This window comes from Pelophylax lessonae (assembly GCF_965119305.1).
Source record: "Pelophylax lessonae genome assembly, chromosome: 5".
Lineage (NCBI taxonomy): Eukaryota > Metazoa > Chordata > Amphibia > Anura > Ranidae > Pelophylax > Pelophylax lessonae.
Genome location: NC_138772.1, coordinates 518,791,399 through 518,814,751, shown reverse-complemented (window position 1 = coordinate 518,814,751; position 23,353 = coordinate 518,791,399). Strand labels below are relative to the sequence as shown.

The window sequence follows — 23,353 nt, the reverse complement described above, 5'->3', positions numbered from 1 at the left end:
ACCATCTCTTGTATCATGTCTGTAGTCTCTGACCATCTCTTGTATCATGTCTGTAGTCTCTAACCATCTCTTGTATCATGTCTGCAGTCTCTGACCATCTCTTGTATCATGTCTGTAGTCTCTAACCATCTCTTGTATCACATCCTCAGTCTCTGACGATCTCTGGTATCATGTCTGCAGTCTGACCATCTCTTGTATCATGTCTGCAGGGAGGGGGGGGCAGACTGCAAGGGGCACTGTGATGGGGGGGCTGTGAAATATGTGCAATAAATACTGTTGAAAACATTACAATTTTTTGTGGGTGTTTTTACATTTTAAGGGGGGGGGGGGGGGTGCCAGATATAGGATCCGCCCCGGGTGCCAAATGCTCTAGGTACGCCACTGCTCTTTACCATAATGTCTTTGCTGATTTTACTTTAGATTGAAAAATCTAAGAAACCGTGGAGGAACATAGATCCCATCAACCACTTCTCCAGCCATTTGGAGCTGTTTTACCAGCACCCTGCTACAATCAGTGTTGGTCATCTTACTTTAAAAAAGTAATTAGTTACAGTTACAAATTACTTCTCCCAAAAAGTAATTGAGTTACTGACTCAGTTACCACATTGAAAAAGTAATTAGTTACTCAGCAAAGTAACTGCGACTTTTTTTTTTACTATTCTATAATGCAAGTACGTTCTATAAGATCTTTAATAGTGGTGGCGGTGTAGCACACTGTGGGGGTCTGAGTCCTCCTGACTGTGTGAGTAGCTGTATTTTTTTTTTGGTACCTGCTGCCTGGAGTGGCTGGCTGGTGGTGGTGGTGTGGCCCACTGGTGGTGCTGGTGGCGGTGTGGCACACGTGGTGGTGGCGATGTGGCACACTGGTGGTGGCGGTGTGGCAGACTGGTGGTGGCGGTGTGGCACACTGGTGGTGCTGGTGGCGGTGTGGCACACGTGGTGGTGGCGATGTGGCACACTGGTGGTGGCGGTGTGGCAGACTGGTGGTGGCGGTGTGGCACACTGGTGGTGGTGTGGGGTGTGGGGTGGGTACATCTGGTTAGTAGGTTTTCTATTAGGGGTCACCCCGCACCTCGCCAGTCACCCACCTTGGGGTCACCGTAAGATATTGCTCACTCATCTTTCTGGGCACATCCAATATTTTATGGACTTATCTTTATGAACTAATTGAATACCACCTCCTGTTGCACTTTGTTTAAAAAGTTTCCCGCACATTTATTTTGCCTAAGAGTTTCCCACACATTTTTTACTATTTATACATTGGATTCACCTAGCACTATTTGCGTTTCCACCTATCACTATTTATTAATCCACTTATTTATTTATTTGTTACCTTGTGCTCACATTCCTATTTAGCACTTTCACAATTTATTCAAGGTTGCTTACACTGTATTACTTTTCCTGTATTACTTTTCCTGCGGATTAATTATTTATTTATTTAGACTGTCATATATTTATTGCTGGGTATATATATATTTGTGTAGATTTATTCATCTAATAGCACCTTGCACTTTATATTACGCCCTCTGGTGGCCATTTTATATATTTCACTTTAACTATTATTATTTTTATATTTCACCTCAACTACTGATTTTTACATTCACATTTATTTATATTGCACATTATATATATATATATATATTCATTCCTCAATCACATCTGTGTATGATATACAACATACCCATTTATATATTTCAGTATTTTTTGCACCTTATAGATCAAGCAGCGCCATCACCTTTATTTCCATATACATACTTATATAGCCTTCGGCTATAGTCCAAGGTAGGCTGCAGCTTATCTGTGCACATACCTTTTTCTAAAATCCTCTGATAGCCTTAGCGCGGATTTATCTATATTCATGGTCCCATGCTCTGCCCTTCTGGGCCTGGCGCGCTGTACTCTGCTGCTCGCCTCTCCTCAAGTCTCCTCCTCCTCTCTCTCTCCACTGTCTCCAGTTCCGTGGACAGCGCCGGCCGCTGTCATAGAGGAGAGGGGGAATTACAATTAAACTACTGCCATCTAGTGGCGGTAGATGTAATTGCAGTAACGCAGCCGAATGTAACGGCAATTGCATTACAGGGAGGGCACGAGTATTCAGTTAGATTACTCGTTACCCTCAAAAGTAACTGCGTTAAGTAACGCCGTTTACTTAAACGCAGTTACTTCCATCACTGGCTACAATATATATATATATATATATATATATATACACTGCTCAAAAAAATTAAAGGAACACTTTTTAATCAGAGTATAGCAACAAGTCAATTAAACACCTCAGATATTGATCTGGTCAAGTAAGTAGCAGAGGGGGTTGTTAAGCAGTTTTAGCTGCTTTGGTGTTAATGAAATTAACAACAGGTGCGCTAGATGGGCAACAATGATTTGACCTCCAAAACAGGACAGGTTTTACAGGTGGGGGCCACTGACATTTTTTTTTCTCTACTCATCTTTTCTGACAGTTTTTCACTAGTTTTGCATTTGGCTAGGGTCAGTGTCACTACTGGTAGCATGAGGCGATACCTGGACCCTATAGAGGTTGCACAGGCAGTCAAACTCCTCCAGGATGGTACATCAATACGTGCCATTGCCAGAAGTGCTCAAGAGCATGGAGGAGATTCCAGGTGACAGGCAGTTACTCTAGGAGAGCTGGACAGGGCTGTAGAATGTCCTTATCCCATCAGCAGGACCAGTATCTGCTCCTTTGTGCAAGGAGGATCAGGACGAGCACTGCCAGAGCCCTACAAAATGGCTTCGAGCAAGCCACTGGTGTGAATGTCTCTGATCAAATTCACTGCCCAGCTACCTGGAGCTCGACTGGCATTTGCCATTGAACATCAGAATTGGCAGATCTGCCACTGGCTCCCTGTGCTTTGTGAGCAGGTTCACCCTGAGCACATGTGACAGACGTGAAAGAGTCTGGAGAAGCCGTGGAGAATGTTATGCTGCCTGTAACATCGTTCAACATGACCGGTTTGGTGGTGGGTCAGTGATGGTCTGGGGAGACATATCCATGGAAGGACGCACAGACCCCTACAGGCTAGACAATGGCACCCTACTGCCATTAGGTATCGGGATGAAATCCTTGGACCTATTGTCAGACCCCATGCTGGTGCAGTGGGTCCTGGTGCACAACAATGCCCGGCCTCATGTGGTTAGAGTATTCAGCCGGCTCCTGGAAGATGAAGAAATTGATAAAAAGCGTCCAAAGAACAATGAACAAAAGAATGAATACAGCAATGTGTACAATAACGTAGTGTTACAAAATGCCATATAGGCGAAACCAAACAGTGCATGCAGGTGGCTACTGAGGTGAGGATGAGAGGAGGTGTGGCTGTCGCAGCCAGCACCCAGGCACCCCGTAAAGGGAACACACTGTGCCTGCGTGGGGCAGTGCGATCTCCCACTCGCTATCATGTAGAGAAAAGTGGCTCCGAGAATCATATACTTAAAAAACATTGAGAAAACAGAGCAACAAAAGTGAAGTCAACAACCATGTAGGTATAAACAGGGTTTATGCATACGGAATGATGCATAAAAAAGGAGGAGACAGTAGTCGTGGTGAGGACAAAGGCATAACCATGCTGTTCAGAGGCATCACGTCCAGGACGTATTAGTAAACTCATGAGAACACATACAGAAGAGGAAAGGGAAGTGGGAGAAGGAGAGCTCCAAGAGAGAGGGAGGGAGGAAGAGAGGAGGTGGGGGGGGGGGATGGGGACAGGGAAGAGGGGTGTTGCCGGGGGGTAGACAGCTGGCTCTACATAAGTTTTTTAGCAAAGTATAAGGAGGAATATCATGGCATTAGAAGAGAGGAGTCAAAATCAGATGGGAGGAAATGGTCGACCCAAGGTTGCCAGAGCCTATCATATTTATCAATTTTATCTAATAGTACCGCTTCGATTTTGGCATGAATCATCGCATTTGTGATCCTGTGTTTTACTTCAGGTATGGGTAAGTGTGGGGATTTCCAGGCCTTCGCTATGGTTTGTTTGGCTGCAGTGGTAACTTGTAAAAACAATTTATGTTGGGATTTGGAGACGTTGTCCGGTTTCATGTTCAGAAGGGCCAGAGAGGGGTCTGGGGAGATGGATGTATCCAGCAGAGTGGAAAGGATGCTAAAGACAGCCCCCAGAACTCCTGCACTTTGGGGCATGTCCACCATATATGTAAGTGGGTGCCTGCGTCTGAGCAGCCTCGAAAACATGTCGGGGGATAGGACGCTAGAAATTTTGCTATATGTGCGGTTTGGAGAGTCTGAGAGCCTGGAATAGAGAAGGGAGATAAGGCCACCGGTGTGCGGGTCACGTAAGCAGACATGTTCAAAGGATGTTAGATTGGGTAAGGTAGAATCAGTGCGGATGCATTGTGCTAGAAAATGTTTAATTTGGAGGTACCGGAAGATTTCAGAGCTAGGCAAGCCATGGGCTTCGCAGAGGTTTGGGAATGGTTTTAATTAATTGGATTCCATGAGGGAGTGAGCCCGGATAAGTCCAGCGGCAGACCAACGACGAAACAAGGAAGGGAATTCCCATGCAGGGGGGAAGGATGGATTGTGTAAGTACGATAGCAGGTGGTTATGAGGTGATTGGAGCTTGTATTTGAACTTCAGGGTATCCCACAGATGTAAGGAGTGACGAATTATAGGGTTAACAACTGACTTATGATCTATTGGCTTTAGCCACAGAAGATTGGCCATGGAGAGAGCGTTGCAGTCAACTGCTTCCAACGCTACCCAGAGGGGAACTTCCTGGGAAGCATGCCACTTCATAAGTTGAGCCAATTGTGCTGCTTGGTAATAGTACTTAGCGTAGTATGGGAGACCTAATCCACTTTGGAGTTTGTGGAGATACAGAACCCTACGTGGCACCCTAGGGCGGGTTTTACCCCATACATAGCTAAAGGTTCGGCTTTGAAATTTATACCTTTTAATGGCCCCCACTTTCGCCTGACCTAAATCCCAAAGAACACCTCTGGGACATTATGTTTTGGTCCATCTGACGCTGCCAGGTTGCACCTCAGTCTTTTCAGGAGCTCAGTGATGCCCTGGTCCAGATCTGGGAGGAAATACCTCCGGACACCATCAGTTGTCTCATTAGGAGCATGCCCCAAGGTTGTCAGGCATGCCTACAAGCATGTGGGGGCCATACAAACTACTGAGTACGATTTTGAGTTGCTGAAAAATTGTCAGAAAAATGGACTAGCCTGCTGCATCATTTTTTCACTTTGATTTTCGGGGTATCTTTAAATTCAGCCCACTGTAGGTTGATAACTTTCATTTCCATCAAATGATGTGGCATCGTTTCCTCCCTAACACATTACCCAGTCCATATCAGTATAGACATCCAGCGTGATATTTTTAGTGTTCCTTTTAATGTAATCGTCACTCAACAGTTGCTGACATTTTTTTTGTGGCTATATCATGCTAATAGAACAGTGTTTTTCAAAATAACCAAGGCACTTCAACAAAAAAACTTTATTTTGTAGAAAACACAATGATCAAAGTTAGAAAATAGCAATGACTATAGTACAGAGAAAAGATTACAACTAATATTTCTAATGGTTACAATAATCAAAAATTAGTAGTTGATTTGAAGGACTTCAGCACTTCAGGATCTGCAGCCAAAGGACATCACTAATCTCTCACACTGCTCTGGTGGGATTTTGTTCCACTCTTCTTCCAGTCTCATCAGTTCGGTGACTAAGGTGGGTTTTTTGGCCATAACTTTGTCGCCAAGGATTTTCCAGAGGTTTTCAATTGGGTTTAGATCAGGACTCTGGGCTGGCCATTTCATTATTTCAATGTTTTTAGCTTCAAGGAACTGCTTTACCCGTTTTTGCTGTGTGACAGGGGGCATTGTCGTGCATGAAAACTGTTGGCTGATTGGGTGATGAACGCAGGGAAGGAACCGCATGTTGTAGAACAATGTTCTGATAAACATTTGTATTCACTCAGCCATGTAGCTGTAAAAGAGGCCCAACTCCTCAGCAAAGGTAAGTCTAGCCTTTTGATTCTCTCTGCTAATGAGAGGTTTGGTCAATGCAGAGTGGGCTTTCCGTCCAAATTCTCTTAAACAGTGAGACACAGTATGACCAGACAGATCTTTACTCTGTTCAGCACTGAACTGGCGAGCAGTCACAGCTGCAGTGTTGAACCGATTGCCCACTGAGATTCTCTGCATTATCCTGTCCTCTCTTGCACTTGTTTTTCTTGGACTACCAGCCTTCTTGGGGGACTGAGTGAGTTTGTGGCGTTGTAGAGATGCAATATTATAGAAATCACAGATTTGGAATGACACTCTTCTGTTGCTGATGGGCACAGATCAGGCTGCAATCATGAGGCTGAGCTGATGGGCACTGGTGAGGCACCATTGATGGGCACTGGTGAGGCTGAATTGGATTGGCACTGGTGAGGCTGCTCTGATGGGCACTGATCAGGCTGCACTGATGTTCACTGATCAGGCTTCATTGATGGGCACTGATGAGCCTGAGCTGATGGGCACTGGTGAGTCTGCATTGATGGTGAGGCTGCATTGATGGGCACTGGTGAGGCTGCATTGATAGGCACTGGTGAGGCTGCATTGATGGGCACTGATTAGGCTAAACTGATGGGCACTGGTGAGGCTAAACTGATGGGCACTGGTGAGGCTAAACTGATGGGCACTGGTGAGGCTGCATTGATGCAGTATTTTTGTTAAACCTCCTTTGTTGCTATTAACATAAATCGTGTTACCACACTGTATCATATCTGTCTTGCTTCATAACATCAATATTCATTATTAAACCAGGTGGGCATGGATGGTGAGCTGATTTGGTGGTTCAATGTACCACTTGACTGGACGTGCCCCCCAGGCCTAAGGCTGCCAGCCCTCCCCTGGTTTCAGTCATGGCTCACCATCTTGCAAATTGAACGAAAAATGAAAAGATAGGCTGCCAGTTAAATAGGGTTTGTCAGATAATTCAAGAAATTATCATAAACTGCCAGATTAACACCAATTACTGGGAGGTATCTGAAAGTGTTCTCTAATTTTGATTATTGTTCTTTCTCAAATCTCGTTAAAGTTTTTTATTCTGTACTTCAAAATATATGTAACTCATGAAATATGCTTAACAAAACTGCTATTTTACTGCGGTTTAGATAATATCAAATAGGACTAAGCAGTGTGTGTATGTGTGTATGTATGTATGTATGTATGTATGTATGTATGTATGTATGTATATGTATATACAGTGCCTTGCAAAAGTATTCGGCCCCCTTGAACTTTGCGACCTTTTGCCACATTTCAGGCTTCAAACATAAAGATATAAAACTGTAATTTTTTGTGAAGAATCAACAACAATTGGGACACAATCATGAAGTGGAACAAAATTTATTGGATATTTCAAACTTTGTTAACAAATAAAAAAACTGAAAAATTAGGCGTGCAAAATGATTCAGCCCCCTTAAGTTAATACTTTGTAGCGCCACCTTTTGCTGCGATTACAGCTGTAAGTCGCTTGGGGTATGTCTATCAGTTTTGCACATCGAGAGACTGAAATTTTTGCCCATTCCTCCTTGCAAAACAGCTCGAGCTCAGTGAGGTTGGATGGAGAGCGTTTGTGAACAGCAGTTTTCAGTTCTTTCCACAGATTCTCGATTGGATTCAGGTCTGGACTTTGACTTGGCCATTCTAACACCTGGATTTGTTTATTTGTGAACCATTCCATTGTAGATTTTGCTTCATGTTTTGGATCATTGTCTTGTTGGAAGACAAATCTCCGTCCCAGTCTCAGGTCTTTTGCAGACTCCATCAGGTTTTCTTCCAGTCCTGTATTTGGCTCCATCCATCTTCCCATCAATTTTAACCATCTTCCCTGTCCCTGCTGAAGAAAAGCAGGCCCAAACCATGATGCGGCCACCACCATGTTTGACAGTGGGGATGGTGTGTTCAGGGTGATGAGCTGTGTTGCTTTTACGCCAAACATAATGTTTTACATTGTTGCCAAAAAGTTTGATTTTGGTTTCATCTGACCAGAGCACCTTCTTCCACATGTTTGGTGTCTCCCAGGTGGCAAACTTTAAACGACACTTTTTATGGATATCTTTAAGAAATGGCTTTCTTCTTGCCACTCTTCCATAAAGGCCAGATTTGTGCAGTATACGACTGATTGTTGTCCTATGGACAGAATCTCCCACCTCAGCTGTAGATCTCTGCAGTTCTTCCAGAGTGATCATGGGCCTCTTGGCTGCATCTCTGATCAGTCTTCTCCTTGTATGAGCTGAAAGTTTAGAGGGCTTCGTAGATTTGCAGTGGTCTGATACTCCTTCCATTTCAATATTATCGCACAGTGCTCCTTGGGATGTTTAAAGCTTGGGAAATCTTTTTGTATCCAAATCCGGCTTTAAACTTCTCCACAGCAGTATCTCGGACCTGCCTGGTGTGTTCCTTGTTCTTCATGATGCTCTCTGCGCTTTAAACGGACCTCTGAGACTATCACAGTGCAGGTGCATTTATACAGAGACTTGATTACACACAGGTGGATTCTATTTATCATCATTAGTCATTTAGGTCAACATTGGATCATTCAGAGATCCTCACTGAACTTCTGGAGAGAGTTTGCTGCACTGAAAGTAAAGGGGCTGAATAATTTTGCACGCCCAATTTTTCAGTTTCTTATTTGTTAACAAAGTTTGAAATATCCAATAAATTTCGTTCCACTTCATGATTATGTCCCACTTGTTGTTGATTCTTCACAAAAAATTACAGTTTTATATCTTTATGTTTGAAGCCTGAAATGTGGCAAAAGGTCGCAAAGTTCAAGGGGGCCAAATACTTTCGCAAGGCACTATATATATATATATATATATATATATATATATATATATATATATATATATAATTTTTTTCTCATAATATTAAAAAGAATACAATAGAATATAATTATTCTCAAAATAATAATCAGAATACCAACTTTTAAGATGCACAAGTGTTATATTACCACCAGGTGACAGTAGAGAGCTTCCCCATAAATCTATAGAATAAAGAAATGTTCAGCAGGAATGGGTGAGCAATGCATAGGAAAGTGAAGGCGCAGTGCAGTTGCTTGACAAACACAATACAAAAACAAAAGGGATTATTTCAAATACAAATTCACCTTGTATTTTTTTTTTTGCTGTCCATTCTTAGATTACTTTTTTCTCAGTATCCTTACAGTTGTATGTGCTCCCTTGCCCTTCTGGGTCGATTTCTAATGTTGCTTGTTGTCTCACTGGTGCTTTGAACAAACAGCAATGGCTGCCAAAGAAAACACTTAGCTGGCGGTTATTGCACTTCAGCTTACAGTATCCTCAGTAGTGGATCAGTGGGAAAGTCTGTTGTGTTAAAAAAAAAAAAAGAGTATATTTTTGGGTATTATAATATGTATCTGCAATTGTTTTGTATGTGACTTTATAGTGTTTTTTTTTTTTTTTTTTTTGCCATATGTGTCCCATTAGGGAAATTTCCCTTTGCATACTGTCCTGTAGACACAGCAGGAAGTGAAAGGAAATCATTTTCGAAGTAAGGGAATTTCTCTATAAGGGCTTGTGACCATGAGCTTTGGGCTAGTGTCAATGACCTCAATTGTGGATGCTTCTAAAACCATATAGTATTCATTGACAGGTGCGTTTGAGCTGTATTAGACCTTGGTTTTACATTCCAATAAACTTGTAAAGAATTGCAAAACCTGCTTTGGGGCCACTATACTGTATGGCAGGGTTTCTCAACCAGGGTTCCTCCTGAGGTTGCTGGGGGTTCCTTGAGCAATGGGCAATTTCTGCCTCTCAGATAATGTCCCAATGACACCATTGTTCCTTTTAGCTATCTGTAAGGGGGTAATTCTTCCCAATGATGACAAGAGTGCTTAGTGTGGAGCATTCTTCCCATTGACTGTCACACTGACTGCAAAGTGGTTGCCCCATCCTGACTGGGCATCATATGACGTCCAGCAGAATAGGCCGCTCTGCGCTCCCCCGGTGCGCCGCCCACCAGTGCCTATCATTGCCATCTATCAGTGCCGCCCACCAGTGCCCATCATTGCCCATCAGTGTTGCCTATCAGTGCCCATCAGTGCTGCCTATCAGTCCCATCAATGCTGCATATCAGTGCTACCTATTAGTGCCACATATCAGTGCTGCATATCAGTGCCACCTACCAGTGCCCATCAGTGCTGCATATTAGTGCCTCATCATCAGTGCCACCCCATCAGTGCCACCCCATCACTGCCTCCTCATCAGTGCCTGTCAGTGTGGCCTCATCAGTGCTCATCAGTGCAGGAAAAAACGTATTTATTTACAAAATTTTATAACATAATTTTTTTTTTTTCAAACTTTTCGGTCTTTTATTTGTTTAGCAAAAAAAAAGAAAAAACCTTGAGGTGATCAAATACCACCAAAAGAAAGCTCTATTTGTGGGAACAAAATTACATAAATTTGGTTTAGGTACAGTGTTGCATGACCGCGCATTTGTCATTCAAAATGCAACAGCGCTAAAAGCTGAAAATTGGCCTGGGCAGGAAGGGGGTGAAAGTGCCCGGTACTGAAGTGTTTTAAAAAAGTTATAAATTGATTTGCATTCTAATGAGTGAAATATGTATTTGTCCCCTTCGCAAAACATGACTTAGTACTTGGTGGAGAAACCCTTGTTGGCAATCACCGAGGTCAGACGTTTCTTGTAGTTGACCTTCAGGTTTGCAGACATCTCAGGAGGGATTTTGTCCCATTCCTCTTTGCAGATCCTCTCCAAGTCATTAAAATGATTGTAACTGATCACTTTCAAAAACAACCCATTCAGTTTAAAATAAAAGTTAAACGAAAAACATTTTTGTATAGATATAAAAAAAAAAAAAAAAAAAACATTATAAATACCTTTTCTCCCTTTTTTTAACCACTTTACCACCGGAGGATTTTGCTGTCTTCCGTCCAGGCCACTTTTTGCGATTCGGCGCTGTGCGACTTCAACTGACAATTGCGCGGTCGTGCGACGCCGTACCCAAACGAAATTTACGTCCTTTTTTTCCCACAAACAGAGCTTTCTTTTGGTGGTATTTGATCACCTGTGCGATTTTTACTTTTTGCGCTATAAACAAAAAAAGAGCGTTTATTTTGAAAAAATAACAATATTTTTAACATTTTTTTATATGAAATTCCCCCCAAAAAAGATGTAAAAACCAATTTTTTTAAAAATTTTTGGCCAATTTGTTTTATGCTACATATGTTTGGTAAAAAAAATCGCAATAAGCGTATTTTGATTGGTTTGCGCAAAAGTTATTGCGTTTACTAACAAAGGGAAAGATTTCTGTCATTTTTGGTGTTTTTTTTTTAACGCGTAATGGCGGCGATCTGCGATTTTTTTTGCGGGACTGCGACATTGCGGCGGACAGATCGGACCCTTGACTGACATTTTTGACACTTTTGGGGGTACCAGTGACATTACTGCAGTAATCAGTGCTATAAATATGCACTGTTACTGTAAAAATGACACTGGCAGGGAAGGGGTTAATTTTATTGGAGAGGGAGGGGTTAATGTATGCCTGGTGCTTACTGACGTGTAGGGGGGGAGGTGACTGTGTGAGTCATGGACAGATCGGATGTCCAGCTATGCTGAACAGTCCGATCTGTCACTCCCTGTCACTATGGAGATCCGCCCGCTGTGTTTACACACAGCGGGCGGATCTCCAGACTCGATCCCCGACGATCGGGTAAGAGCAGCGGCGATCGCCGCTGCTCCTCCCCTGGCCCGACTCCCGCTGTGAATGAAAAAACAGCGGGAGCGAGCCTCCAGAAGGGGGAGTGTCCAATCACGTTAATACTACGTGGCTGGACGATAACGAACCACTCTGCCGCAGTAGTATTACTGTGAGCGGTCGTAGAGTGGTTAAAGGTGATCACATTCCCTCTGTTCTCAGCTGTATAAGAGCTGGGGGGAGGAGAAGCAACAGCCAATGAGCTTCCCAGTGAATAACTTTGCAGGGGAGGAGTGTCAGGACAAGTCTGATCATTGGAGGAGAGCAGGCTGAGTTCCCAACAAAGCTAAAGAACTGACCACGATGTGCTCTCCTGCTTAGTGTGGTCAGTTTTTAATAGGAAAGCAGAGGGACTGGCAGGAGCATCAGGGATTTTAAACAAAGGAAGCAATACAAAGAGAACAGGATACTTTCTCATACAGGTACATGGTACAGCAGGCACAAATCAGGAATATGAAGTGTTGGGGAAACAAATGCTTTAAGGTTTTAAGGCTGACGTTTGGTAACCCGAACCTTCAGCTCCCTCCACATATTTTCTATGGGTTTAAGGACTGTCAACTGGCTAGGTTACTCCAGGACCTTAACATGCTTCTTCTTGAGCCACATCTTTGTTGCCTTGGCCATGTGTTATGGGTCATTGTCATGTTGGAATACCAATCGACAACCCATTTTCAATGCCCTGGCTGGGGGAAGGAGGTTCTCAACCAAGATTTGGTGGTACATGGCCCCGTCCATCGTCTCTTTTGATGTAGTGAAGTTCCCCTATCCCCTTAGCAGAAAAACACCCCCAAAGCATAATTTTTCCACCTCCATGTTTGACAGTGGGGATGGTGTTCTCTGGGTCATAGGCAGAATTCCTCCAAACACAGCGAGTTGAGTTGATGCCAAAGAGCTTGATATTGGTCTCACCTGCCCACAACACTTTCACCCAGTTCTCTTCTGAATCATTCAGATGTTCATTAGCAAACTTCAGACGGGCCTGTACATGTGCTTTCTTGAGCAGGGGGACCTTGCGGGCACTGCAGGATTTCAGTCCTTCACAGCATAGTGTGTTACCAATTGTTTTCTTGGTGACTATGGTCCCAGCTGCCTTGAGATCATTGATAAGATTCTCCCACGTAATTCTGGGCTGATTCCTCACTGTTCTCATGATCATTGAAACTCCACAAGGTGAGATCTTGCATGGAGCCCCAGACTGAAAGAGATAGACAGTTATTTTGTGTTTCTTCTATTTGCTAATAATCGCACCAACTGTTGTCACCCTCTCACCAAACTACTTGTCGATGGTCTTGTAGCACATTCCAGCCTTGTGTAGGACTACAATCTTGTCCCTGACGCCCTTGGATAGCTCTTTGGTCTTGGCCATGGTGATTGACTGATTGCTTCTGTGGACAGGTGTCTTTTATACAGGTAACAAGCTGAGATTAGGAGCACCTCCTCTAGGAGAGTGCTCCTAATCTTAGCTTGTTACCTGTATAGAAGACACCTGGGAGTCATAAATCTTGCTGATTGGTAGAGAATCAAATACTTATTTCACTCATTAAAATTGAAATCAATTTATATATTTTTTGAAATGCGTTTTCTGAATTTTTTTTGTTTTTTTTTTTTGTTATTCTGTCTCTCACTGTTAAAATAAACCTACCATTAAAATGATAGACTGATCATTTCTTTGTCAGTGGGCATACAAAATCAGCAGGGGTTCAAACACTTTTTTCCCTCACTGTAGTTTAAAAAATTGCAAATTTTTATCAACGCATTTTAACTTCACTTTAATTTCTCAGAAGTTTAGTTAAATTGTTAAAAAAATTGATGTGTTTATTAAAGTGAATGAGCGCACAGGAAGCATCTGACGCATATTTCTAGAATTTTCCTGCACTTTAAAATGCCTCGACGGCCCTAATGCTGAATATAATAGCATGTTAAACAGCCGCGCACTCGTTCTGCAATTAATTACTGTAATGTTGGGTGAACCTGGAAAAGCCCGGACAATCTGATGGAGACAACAGCAGCCCTGGGAGGCAGAGGAGAGCGCCGGGCTCTGAAGAGGCGCACACTCCCGTAGGATATATCTACCCTCATACATAATGGATGTGTCTTCTGGCATGATTCTGATGAGGGTAAAAATAAACCTATACAAATATTCCACAGCCAGGCTGCCGCAGCATTATTTATGTCACCACCGCACCGCCGATAGACACCATATTATTTATTATCTACCATACATCTGTAAATATATGTATACATACTGTATATATAGGCTCCAATAGCATCAAAGTGTAACTGTAGCCAAATATTCTTTTTTTCGTTTTTGGATGAAGTGGGGAAGGGCTAGAACCCCTGTCAGGTTTTACTGCTATCTAGGGCTCCATTCGAGGGATTTTCCTTGCCTTCTGTTCCAGGGACAACCCTACATGCAACAGGAGGAAGGGAAAATCATTGTCAGAGGGTTTGTTTTGCTGTCTATGCACCATTGGGGAGTTTTGCTATTACATCTTATCCTGCAGCAGAGATGTATAGTAACTAAGTAGAACTACTTCACTACTGTACTTAAGTACCGAAAAGCGGTATCTGTACTTTCCTAGAGTATCATTTTTTTCTCCTACTTCCACTTTTACTTCACTAAATTTTTTCGATGATTTCAATACTTCTACTCCGATATTTTTTTTTTGTGCTGCATAGTTACTCGTTACTATTATAAAAATTACCACTGCCAGAACAGTAGATGGCAGGTTTCATGAAGTTCAAAAAAATGTGTATAATGTCATGTGTAAATTAGCGCATCGAAAATAAATGCTACTGTATGTATAAATAAAATGGTCTACATATCTGCTGTTAAGGGGAAAGAGAACCTCCCCCAACCAAGGAGAGTCACAAGCGTACATAGAGCTTTTTTTCTGGTAAGAGGCTGATTTTGCTTTTTTCACTGGAAGTTGAGAGCACAGGTTTTGCAGTTTTGTTTCACTGGAAGAGCCTATTTGATTATTATTTTGCACTTCCCTTCATCCGCCGGGTAAGGGGGAAATCCACAAGGTGGTGGGAGTCTGCACCTATTATTTGGAATAGCACCTGTTTGATTCCTGCACCTTTGAAAATATATTCCTCTTGTTTTGTCACATATATATGGTATTATGGTATTATGGCATTATATATACAGTATATGGACTTTTAATTGACTTTGATTTCATACACTCTTCCTTTATTTCATTATCGGAATATATTGTTTTATATCACATTGGTTTATATATGATTTTGCGCACCAATAAGCTGTGGAGAAAAAAAAAAACATGCAGGGAAGAGAAGGAGGGATGCTTTAAAGGGGAAAGGGAGGGACATACTTTATCTGTTTTTGTTTACAAAAAGTTACAGCCATAGGAATTGTGATTGTCCTTTTAGGTTAATCATTTGAAATAATAAAAAACAATATGATGTTCAAACTTTTGACTTCTTTCTTTAATAACTACATAACACAGTACTTGTACTTTTACTTTCAGTACTTGAGTAGAAAAATGTTTAAAAAAAACTACTTGCAATACTTAAGTACAAAAAATGTTGAATACTTTAGTACTTTTTGATCGAGCACTTCCACTTCTACTCAAGTCACTTTTTGATCGAGCACTTGTACTTTTACTCAAGTATGGGTTTCGAGTACTTTATACAAGTGTGTCCTGCAGACACAACAGGAAGCAACAAGAAATCTCTACAAAGCAAAGGAGAATTCCCTGAGGATTTCCCATCAATTTATTCCCACTGGGACAAATAATGTTGACATGGACACAGACATCCATAAAAATGACTATTCTACCTTAACCAGTTCAGCTCCGGAAGATTTACCCCCTTCATGACCAGGCCATTTTTTGCGATACAGCACTGCATTACTTTACCTGACAAATGCGCGCTCGTGCAACGCTGTACCCAAATAAAATCAATGTCCTTTTTTTTCCTAAAAAAGAGTTTTCTTTTGGCGGTATTTTATCACCTCTGCAGTTTTTATTTGTTATGCTACCAACAAATAAGGACAGACAATTTGAAAAAAAATATATACTGTATATTTTTTACTTTCTGCTATAAAACTTATCCAATAAAATTTAATTTCTTCATCAATTTAGGCCAATATGTATTCTTCCATATATTTTTGGTAAAAAAAAAATCCCAATAAGCGTATATTGAGTATATTTATAATTGCACCCTACCCCGGCGCGCAAATCACATACAGGCAGGCCTGGACTGACCACAGGGCAGTTGCCCGGTGGGCCGCGCCGCATTTGTTCCTTTGGGGCCCAAGGAAGCTGGGATGCTCCTTGAGCGCGCCTCTCATCCAGCCTCTCAGTTCATTTCAACAATCGGCACTGGGGGAGGGGGAATCATGAAGGGGGAGCTAAAGAAAACATCCGGTAGCCAGCTAGGTTCAGCTGTCGGTGCCGGGGGCGTGACCATGAAGGGGGAGGAGCTAGATGAGGCAGCTGCTGCTAACCCCACAGAGCCAGATTAGAAAGAACTTGAGTGCGGCCGCTGGCCCCCCTGTGAGCCTGGATAGGAGGAAAGACGGGGCGACTGCATTTAGAAGAATCAAGCTCTACATTTCCTTCTGCATCCTCCTATCCATTTTCTTTCTACTGACCCCCAGTGCTCTCTGACCAGCCCTACTGACCAGCTCTACTGACCCCCAGTGATCTCTTCAACCCCCCCCAGTGCTCTCCCTGCCCTCCAAGTGCTCCCGACCCCCCCCCCCCACCAGTGCTCTCCAGACCCCCAAGGGCCTTCTAGTCCCTCCTGTGCTCTCTGATATCCCCCAGTGCTCCCAGGGCCCCCCTTGCTCTAAGATATCCCCCAGTGCTCTGTGACGTCCCACAGTGCTCTCTGCCCCCCCCCCCAGTGCTCTCTCTTCCCCCCTGTGCTCTCCGATATCCCCCAGTGCTCTCCAGCCCCCTCCCCCCCAGTGTTCTATGACGTCCCCCAGTGCTCTCCAGCCACCCCCCCAGTGCTCTATGACATCCCCCAGTGCTCTCTGCCCCCCCCCCCCCCAGTATTTTCACCTGGTCATCTGGCCAGTAAGTCTGTTTTTCTAAAGAACAAGCTGTCCTGCACTTAGAGAGACAGAAAAAACATTTACCACAGGGGTGCTTACAATGATCAGCTTTTATCTATATATGTAAAACCTTTATACTAAAAGGAAAAAAAAAAAATTTGCTGTAACTGCTTCTGTAACTGAAATGTGAGCTAGAGTTTGGCTTCAACTTGTTAGTGTATCTAAATCTGCTATCTAACATTCCCCTCCCCCCAGACTGACAGTGTTGCTGCCTGCTGTGCCCCCCCCCCCCCCGTGCTCTTTCATCCAGAGTGGGGGCACTCTGACACAGGTGGTGTGTTAATGGCCAGATCGCCAGGGGAGTACAGAGGAAAAAAATGCCTAAGAAAAGAAAACAAATGTAGCCACAACATTTAATAATTGGTACTTTATTCTTTTATTTTCCATTCTATTATTTTCTTTTCTATTCAATTATTTTCTATTCTAAACTATTTTTTTTTTAATTCAATTCGAAGAAGGTTATATTCTTTCTGTTTTATTCTATTCTGTTGTTTTTTTTTCTATTCTATTGTATTATTTTCTGTTCTATTCTTTCAATTTCTTTTCTATTTTATTCTATTCTTTTATTTTGGACTCCATTTTGAATTTCAAGCAAATTTAATTTCATTATTTTGAATTTGTTTAAATTTGTTACTATTGTATTTCCAACCTTCGGATACATCTGAATTTCTGAACAACTAAAAATTTGTCCGAATTTTGATTCGAAACAAACTGCACATGTCTAATGGAAGCCCCCTGTGTAATGTGGTCACTAACTGTAATCTATGAGAGCTGCACTACTGCACTACTGTCCTAATACTTATGGATAAAGTGGGAAGATCCATCTTGGGATTTTGAACCGACATGCAGGAAAATATTTACATTGTTTGAAGCGTGATTGCTGGTTTATAATTTTACCAGCTCCCTATCTGGTGAGTTAATTTAGGAAAAACACAGTGGAAGGAGCACAGCTGGGTGTTTTCTCACGAGTGAATACAGTGAATAGAGCATTGAGTGAACCACATATTGTCTTCAGCACTTTTTGGCACTTTTGGGACTTTTTTTTTTATATATCACTGATTTTTTATTTTTTCAACCTTTCTTAATATACTTTTCTTATATGATATTTATATATATATATTTGTTTTTTAACACATATATATTTTTTAATATTTTTATCATATTTAAAGGCTAGTATGAAATAATTATGTATTTTTTGGGCTTTTAATTATCTTTATCTACTTGCACTAGCACTTTTTTTGCACAGTGTATATTACACAAAATATTACTTCCTTATTTTTTTATTTTTTTTGTTCACCGCATTGTGAATGAAAAGATCTTTATCCATTTGCACCTGCACTTTTTTTGCACAATGTATATTACACAAAATATTATTTCCATATTTTTCGATTTTTCATTCATTGTATTGTTTATGTATATATGAATTGATATTTTGTATCAATAAAAATTGTGATTTTTCTATATCATTTGGTCAACTTGAGAGGAATACAAACGTGTGCTGATTATTTATGATAAAATCTTTTACGTAGTACAACTGCAGAGAATTAGCAGCAGTTTGGGGTCATTTCTTTTTCCTTGGGTTGATTATTACATAGTTAGTGAGGTTGAAAAAAGACATCAGTCCATCCAGTTCAACCTATGATGTGTGTGTGTGTTTGCTTTTAACCGTACATTGAATACCCCTGTATGTTGTGGTCTTTAAGGTGCCCATCTAATAGTTTTTTGAAACTATCAATTCTCCCTGCTGATACGACTGCTTGTGGAAGAGAATTCCACATCCTTACCGCTCTTACAGTGAAGAACCCCTTACGCATTTTAAGGTTAAAGCGCCTTTCCTCTAGTTTTAGTGAGTGGCCACGTGTCTTATTGTATTTCCTTTCTCTGAATAGTTTGTTCCTTATGCTAGGGTCGCCAGTACAGTATTTGTACATTGATATCATATCCCCCCTCAATCGTCTCTTCTCCAGAGAGAATAAGTTCAGTGCTTGTAGTCTTTCCTCATAGCTGAGATCCTCCATTCCCCTAATTATTTTTGTTGCCCTTCTCTGGACTCTTTCCAGTTCCAGCACATCCTTCCTGAGGACCGGTGCCCAGAACTGGACAGCATACTCCAGATGTGGCCGGACCAGAGTCTTGTAGAGCGGGAGAATAATCTCTTTATTTCTGGAGTGAATCCCCTTTTTTATACATCCCAGTATTCTGTTGGCTTTGCTTGCAGCGGCTTGGCATTGCATGCCACTGCCAAGCCTGTTGTCTACCAGTACCCCCAAGTCTTTTTCCATCCTAGACTCACCCAAAGGTTCCCCCCTAGTGAGTAGCTTGCTTTCTGGTTTCTGGCCCCCAAGTGCATTACTTTACATTTTTCAACATTAAACCTCATCTGCCATGTAGTTGCCCACCCCGTTATTTTGTTCAGGTCTGCTTGTAAGGTTTCTACATCCCGCATAGAAGATATTGGCATGCTTAGTTTAGTATCATCCGCAAATACTGAGATTGTACTAGATATCCCCTCCTCTAGATCATTTATGAATAAATTAAACAGGATTGGTCCCAGGACAGAACCCTGGGGGACCCCACTTTCCACACCGCCCAATCCGAGTACTCCCCATTAATCACACACCTTCTTTAATCCCCTTTTTCTCTTCAGTTTTGCTATATACAGGGATGGAGACGCTGAGCAGTGCTCGCCGGTGTCTCATCTAAAGTCCCAAAACTGCCCAAATTTTCTATGGGTTGATAAATTAACCATTGATTTACTAGGCGCTTTATCAGAAAACTCTTCTTTGCACTACTGCACTGTGCTGACCATGTAATGTGCCCAATGTTATCTTTGGTAACGATAGTTATATTTGTAGGAGGATGATAAGACTGCTGAGGAGAAGCCATCTTGGATCCAGGCTCAGTATACCAAATACATACCTATTCTGAAGAGATCAAAGGATGACACCTCCAAATCAGGTATTGGATTCACTTGAGAGTATACTTGAAAATGCTCATATACAGTACAGGAGATATTGTATATCCAGGAAGAAACTATTTTGAGTTATTAAAAGAGGCTTACCTGAAAGTAGCTTTAGCTCTCGTTCACATTGGAGTGATTTGTCATGCCATTTGACGGGTCAAATGAAAGATGTCTTTCAAGTAGCACCTTAAATTGTGCTGACCTAATACTTTGAAATCGTGCTACTTCCAGTGAAGTAGCACGATTTCAAAGTACCAACAATGTGAACATGGGCTTAATATGTTTTTCATATTTAAGTTACCGTATTTAGGTTATGAAATACAGCAGAGGTGGGGGACTCGAGTCACATGACTTGACTTAAGTCACCAGTTTGAGGACTTGAGACTTGCTTGATTAAAATGAATAAAAGACTCGACTTGACTTGAGACTTGACTTTGACTTGAGACATATGACTCGAAATTACTTTACTTTTTTAAGTTATTAAATATTTACATTTTCTCAAGATGTGTTAAAGCAAAATGAATGTGCCTGTTATATTTCTGACACCACAGTCACTTAAACACCTCAGTGTGTTTTGATTTTTAGGACACTGGCTGTTTAACAATGGAAATACGTAACAAGTTTTTTAGTGACTGTGGTGTTGAAACATGACCGGACGAAGGATTTTGAGCTGTTTGGGCATTCAAAGTGTTTCTTTAATATGCCAAGAAAAAAGCACTAAGCAGTTTTGTTAATGTTGAAAATAAAACAAAACCTTTCCTGACCACTGACTTTTAACTGATTTAAAGGTGAAAATTGGGGTAGATCAGTATTTTGACTTGATTTGTGACTTGACCAAAATAAATGACTTGACTTGCTTGACTTCTAGCAGGGACTCGACTTGACTTGCTTGCATTTCGCCACAGTAACTTGGGACTTGCTTGAGACTTGAAGGTTAAGACTTGAGACTTGCTTGTGACTTGCACATGTGTGACTTACTCCCATGTCTGAAATACAGCATATACAAACTTTATATGAAGGAACAGCGCTATGAAGAAAACCACAATAATATCATGTGCTGTTTTCATGGCTTGTCTTTTGATGAATTCAGGTCGCTTTGCCACAGAAACCTACTCTGGGCTCCAGGCGAAGAATGAGGACCAAAACGAAAATTCCGTTCATCTCCCTGAAGAAGTCACTTTTAAACGGTCTAATGACACCGTCTTGAATTATTTTATTAAATTATCCAAAAATGAAGATGAACAGGTAACTGTCAATATGTAACAAACAACCTTAACATTATAAAAGGTTATAAAAGGGGTCTGTATATCCATAAGTGAGATTTTTATTGTAGCTGGGGCCTGGTGGGCTCTACCAACAAAATTCTACCAACAAAATGGAAATACCAGTTTAGCCCTGGCTGGACTTTCATCTCTGCCCACCAAAGGAGAACTGGGCTGTGATTCGCTGCTTTCCTAAAACTGGACTTTAGCCCCCACCCACTGGTGCAAGCAGAAAGAGGCTAGCCCGTGCTAGGGAGAAGAGATAAGACCACAAGGCTGTCTGGGGAGAGCAGGGCAGCCTGATGCAGGGAGGTTAGACTGTGATGCCTGGGAGCCCATTAGTACTGACACAGGTTGCAGTAGGCAGAGCAAGGAGAACCTGTATAGACTATGTTGTAGACTGGGCTTCCCAGACTAAGAGCCAGGAACCAGGGCCATCTTACCGAATTTGCATGCTGGGCAGTTGCCCAGGGACCCACCTACCCAGTGACCCAGCCCCAGCCAAGCGTTAGTCCCAATTCCCGTTTGAATCCCGCTGCTAAACTTAGCATGTCTCATGCGCCTGTCGGCCCTGCACTGCTATCAGGCCACTTGGGCCGTGGAGGGGGATCCCACAACTGCAGGAAGGCCTGTCTGCCTCCACGGGAACAGGCACACACAGGTCAGTCGAGTCTGACTCCCATCCATGTGTGTGTTCAAGGGACCCAGCCGCCCAACTTGGATTATTTTCATTAGTCTGGCACTGCTGTACCAATAAATATCGCCTTATCTATAATTTGCATTTTTATTCTCGTGGGTGAGTGTGTAGGCATTGCCCAGGGCCCTTTAATGCTCTTAAGATGGCACTGCCAGGAATTGCCAAGAACAGGGAGTCGGAGAGCTGCAGCGAGTCCGGGAAGGGAACCAGGTTGCAGATACTGCTGCTGTGCTGAACCATAAGAGCCACATGGGCATGAATTACAGGTGCAGGCTTTAGAGGGAGATCCCATAGCGTTCTGTTACCTTTGGCCTGGTCTTCTAGATTTGGACCGCTGAGGCCTGAGGACACAAATACAACATTAGTGGTGAGAGGACTTTTTGGCCATCTGTATTTGTGTGAATCTTGTATGTTGGCTTCCTTTATACCTTGCTGCCACAGGAGAAACCAGCCTCCCGTCATGTTGGGGAGTTTCTAGCCAGTGGTGTAGTCAGGGACTAAGCACTATAGAACAGGCTACCTTGCTATTAGCATTCTTCATTAATGGGCTGATATTTACTCCAGCACTTGCTGTCATTAAAGTTGTTAATGTTGTTTATTTTATTTAGCTTAGTGTTTTTTTTCGTCAGGCCCTTCACAGGCAATTTATGGAACATAAATGATCTATGTTACTATGCTGCTCATGGTATTCTATAACATGTCTGCTTTACTGTGATTAGATCTGTGTTGCCATTATTTTGCAGGACTTGTCCTGGCCCTATTAAAACCTTTTTTTTCTTTAAGTCCACGGTGGTGCAAAAACCTGAAAAAATATGCATGTGAAACACACACTAAAAAGTGGACTTAAGGGTGTTCCTAAGTCCACCCCCCAAAAGCAAAGGACCTCTACCCTGATCGCCCGGGGCGCAAGGCTCCTGACGGGGACAAAGGGTTTACAATCATCTGCCAAGACAGAAGGCCTGGGGACCCCATTGTTCTAGGTCAGAAGCCGACCATCGAATACTTGGTCGAGGGGCTCTTCGTAAGAGAGACCCCCCCAGGGGCAGTGGAAGAAGGAACCTAAGGGCTGCACATCCTCCCCCTAGATGTCAGGGCAAGCCCAAGGACTCACATCCTTCATCCAGTGAGAAAACACACACAAAAGTTTAAGTGAGACAAAACGTGGGAGAAAAATAAATAAAATAAATAAGTGACCTTGCAATAGTGCACTGGCCGGGCCCTAAGGCCTGGAAGACTTAGCCAAAAGGCCCAGCCCTGAAAGGCCCAGTGCAGAAAATAAGCATTTAGTGGCAGTGACCATGTGCTTGTTCACACAGTGGGGTCCCACACCCAAGTGTTACTAAGAGCACCCCTAGGGCGACCATTCCCAGGGGGCTCAGACAACCGGGGACCTTTTGCCTTCCAAGCCCATTGCCAGACAAGGTAGATTCACTAAAATCAGGACTTACTGGGCTCTTCCAGTTTTCCCGAGGGGATTATTCTCGTGCTCCAACTGCTTGTGGGTGCCCTAATTTTTGTCCAAGCTGGTACTTCCCTTCCAAACCCCCATCACTCCAACAGGGATACATAGCCAGACACTCCAACCT

General features: G+C 42.4%; 1 protein-coding gene across 1 annotated transcript in view; it reads left to right on the top strand.

Moving 5' to 3' along the window:
* LOC309555380 (uncharacterized protein) overlaps window positions 1-23,353 on the top strand; it is a 274,470-nt gene that overhangs the window by 22,895 nt on the left and 228,222 nt on the right. Inside the window, exons 2-3 of the mRNA XM_082257368.1 lie at window positions 19,702-19,804; window positions 20,899-21,053. Coding sequence (XP_082113494.1) covers window positions 19,702-19,804; window positions 20,899-21,053 — 258 coding nt within the window. The remainder of the gene's footprint in view (window positions 1-19,701; window positions 19,805-20,898; window positions 21,054-23,353) is intronic.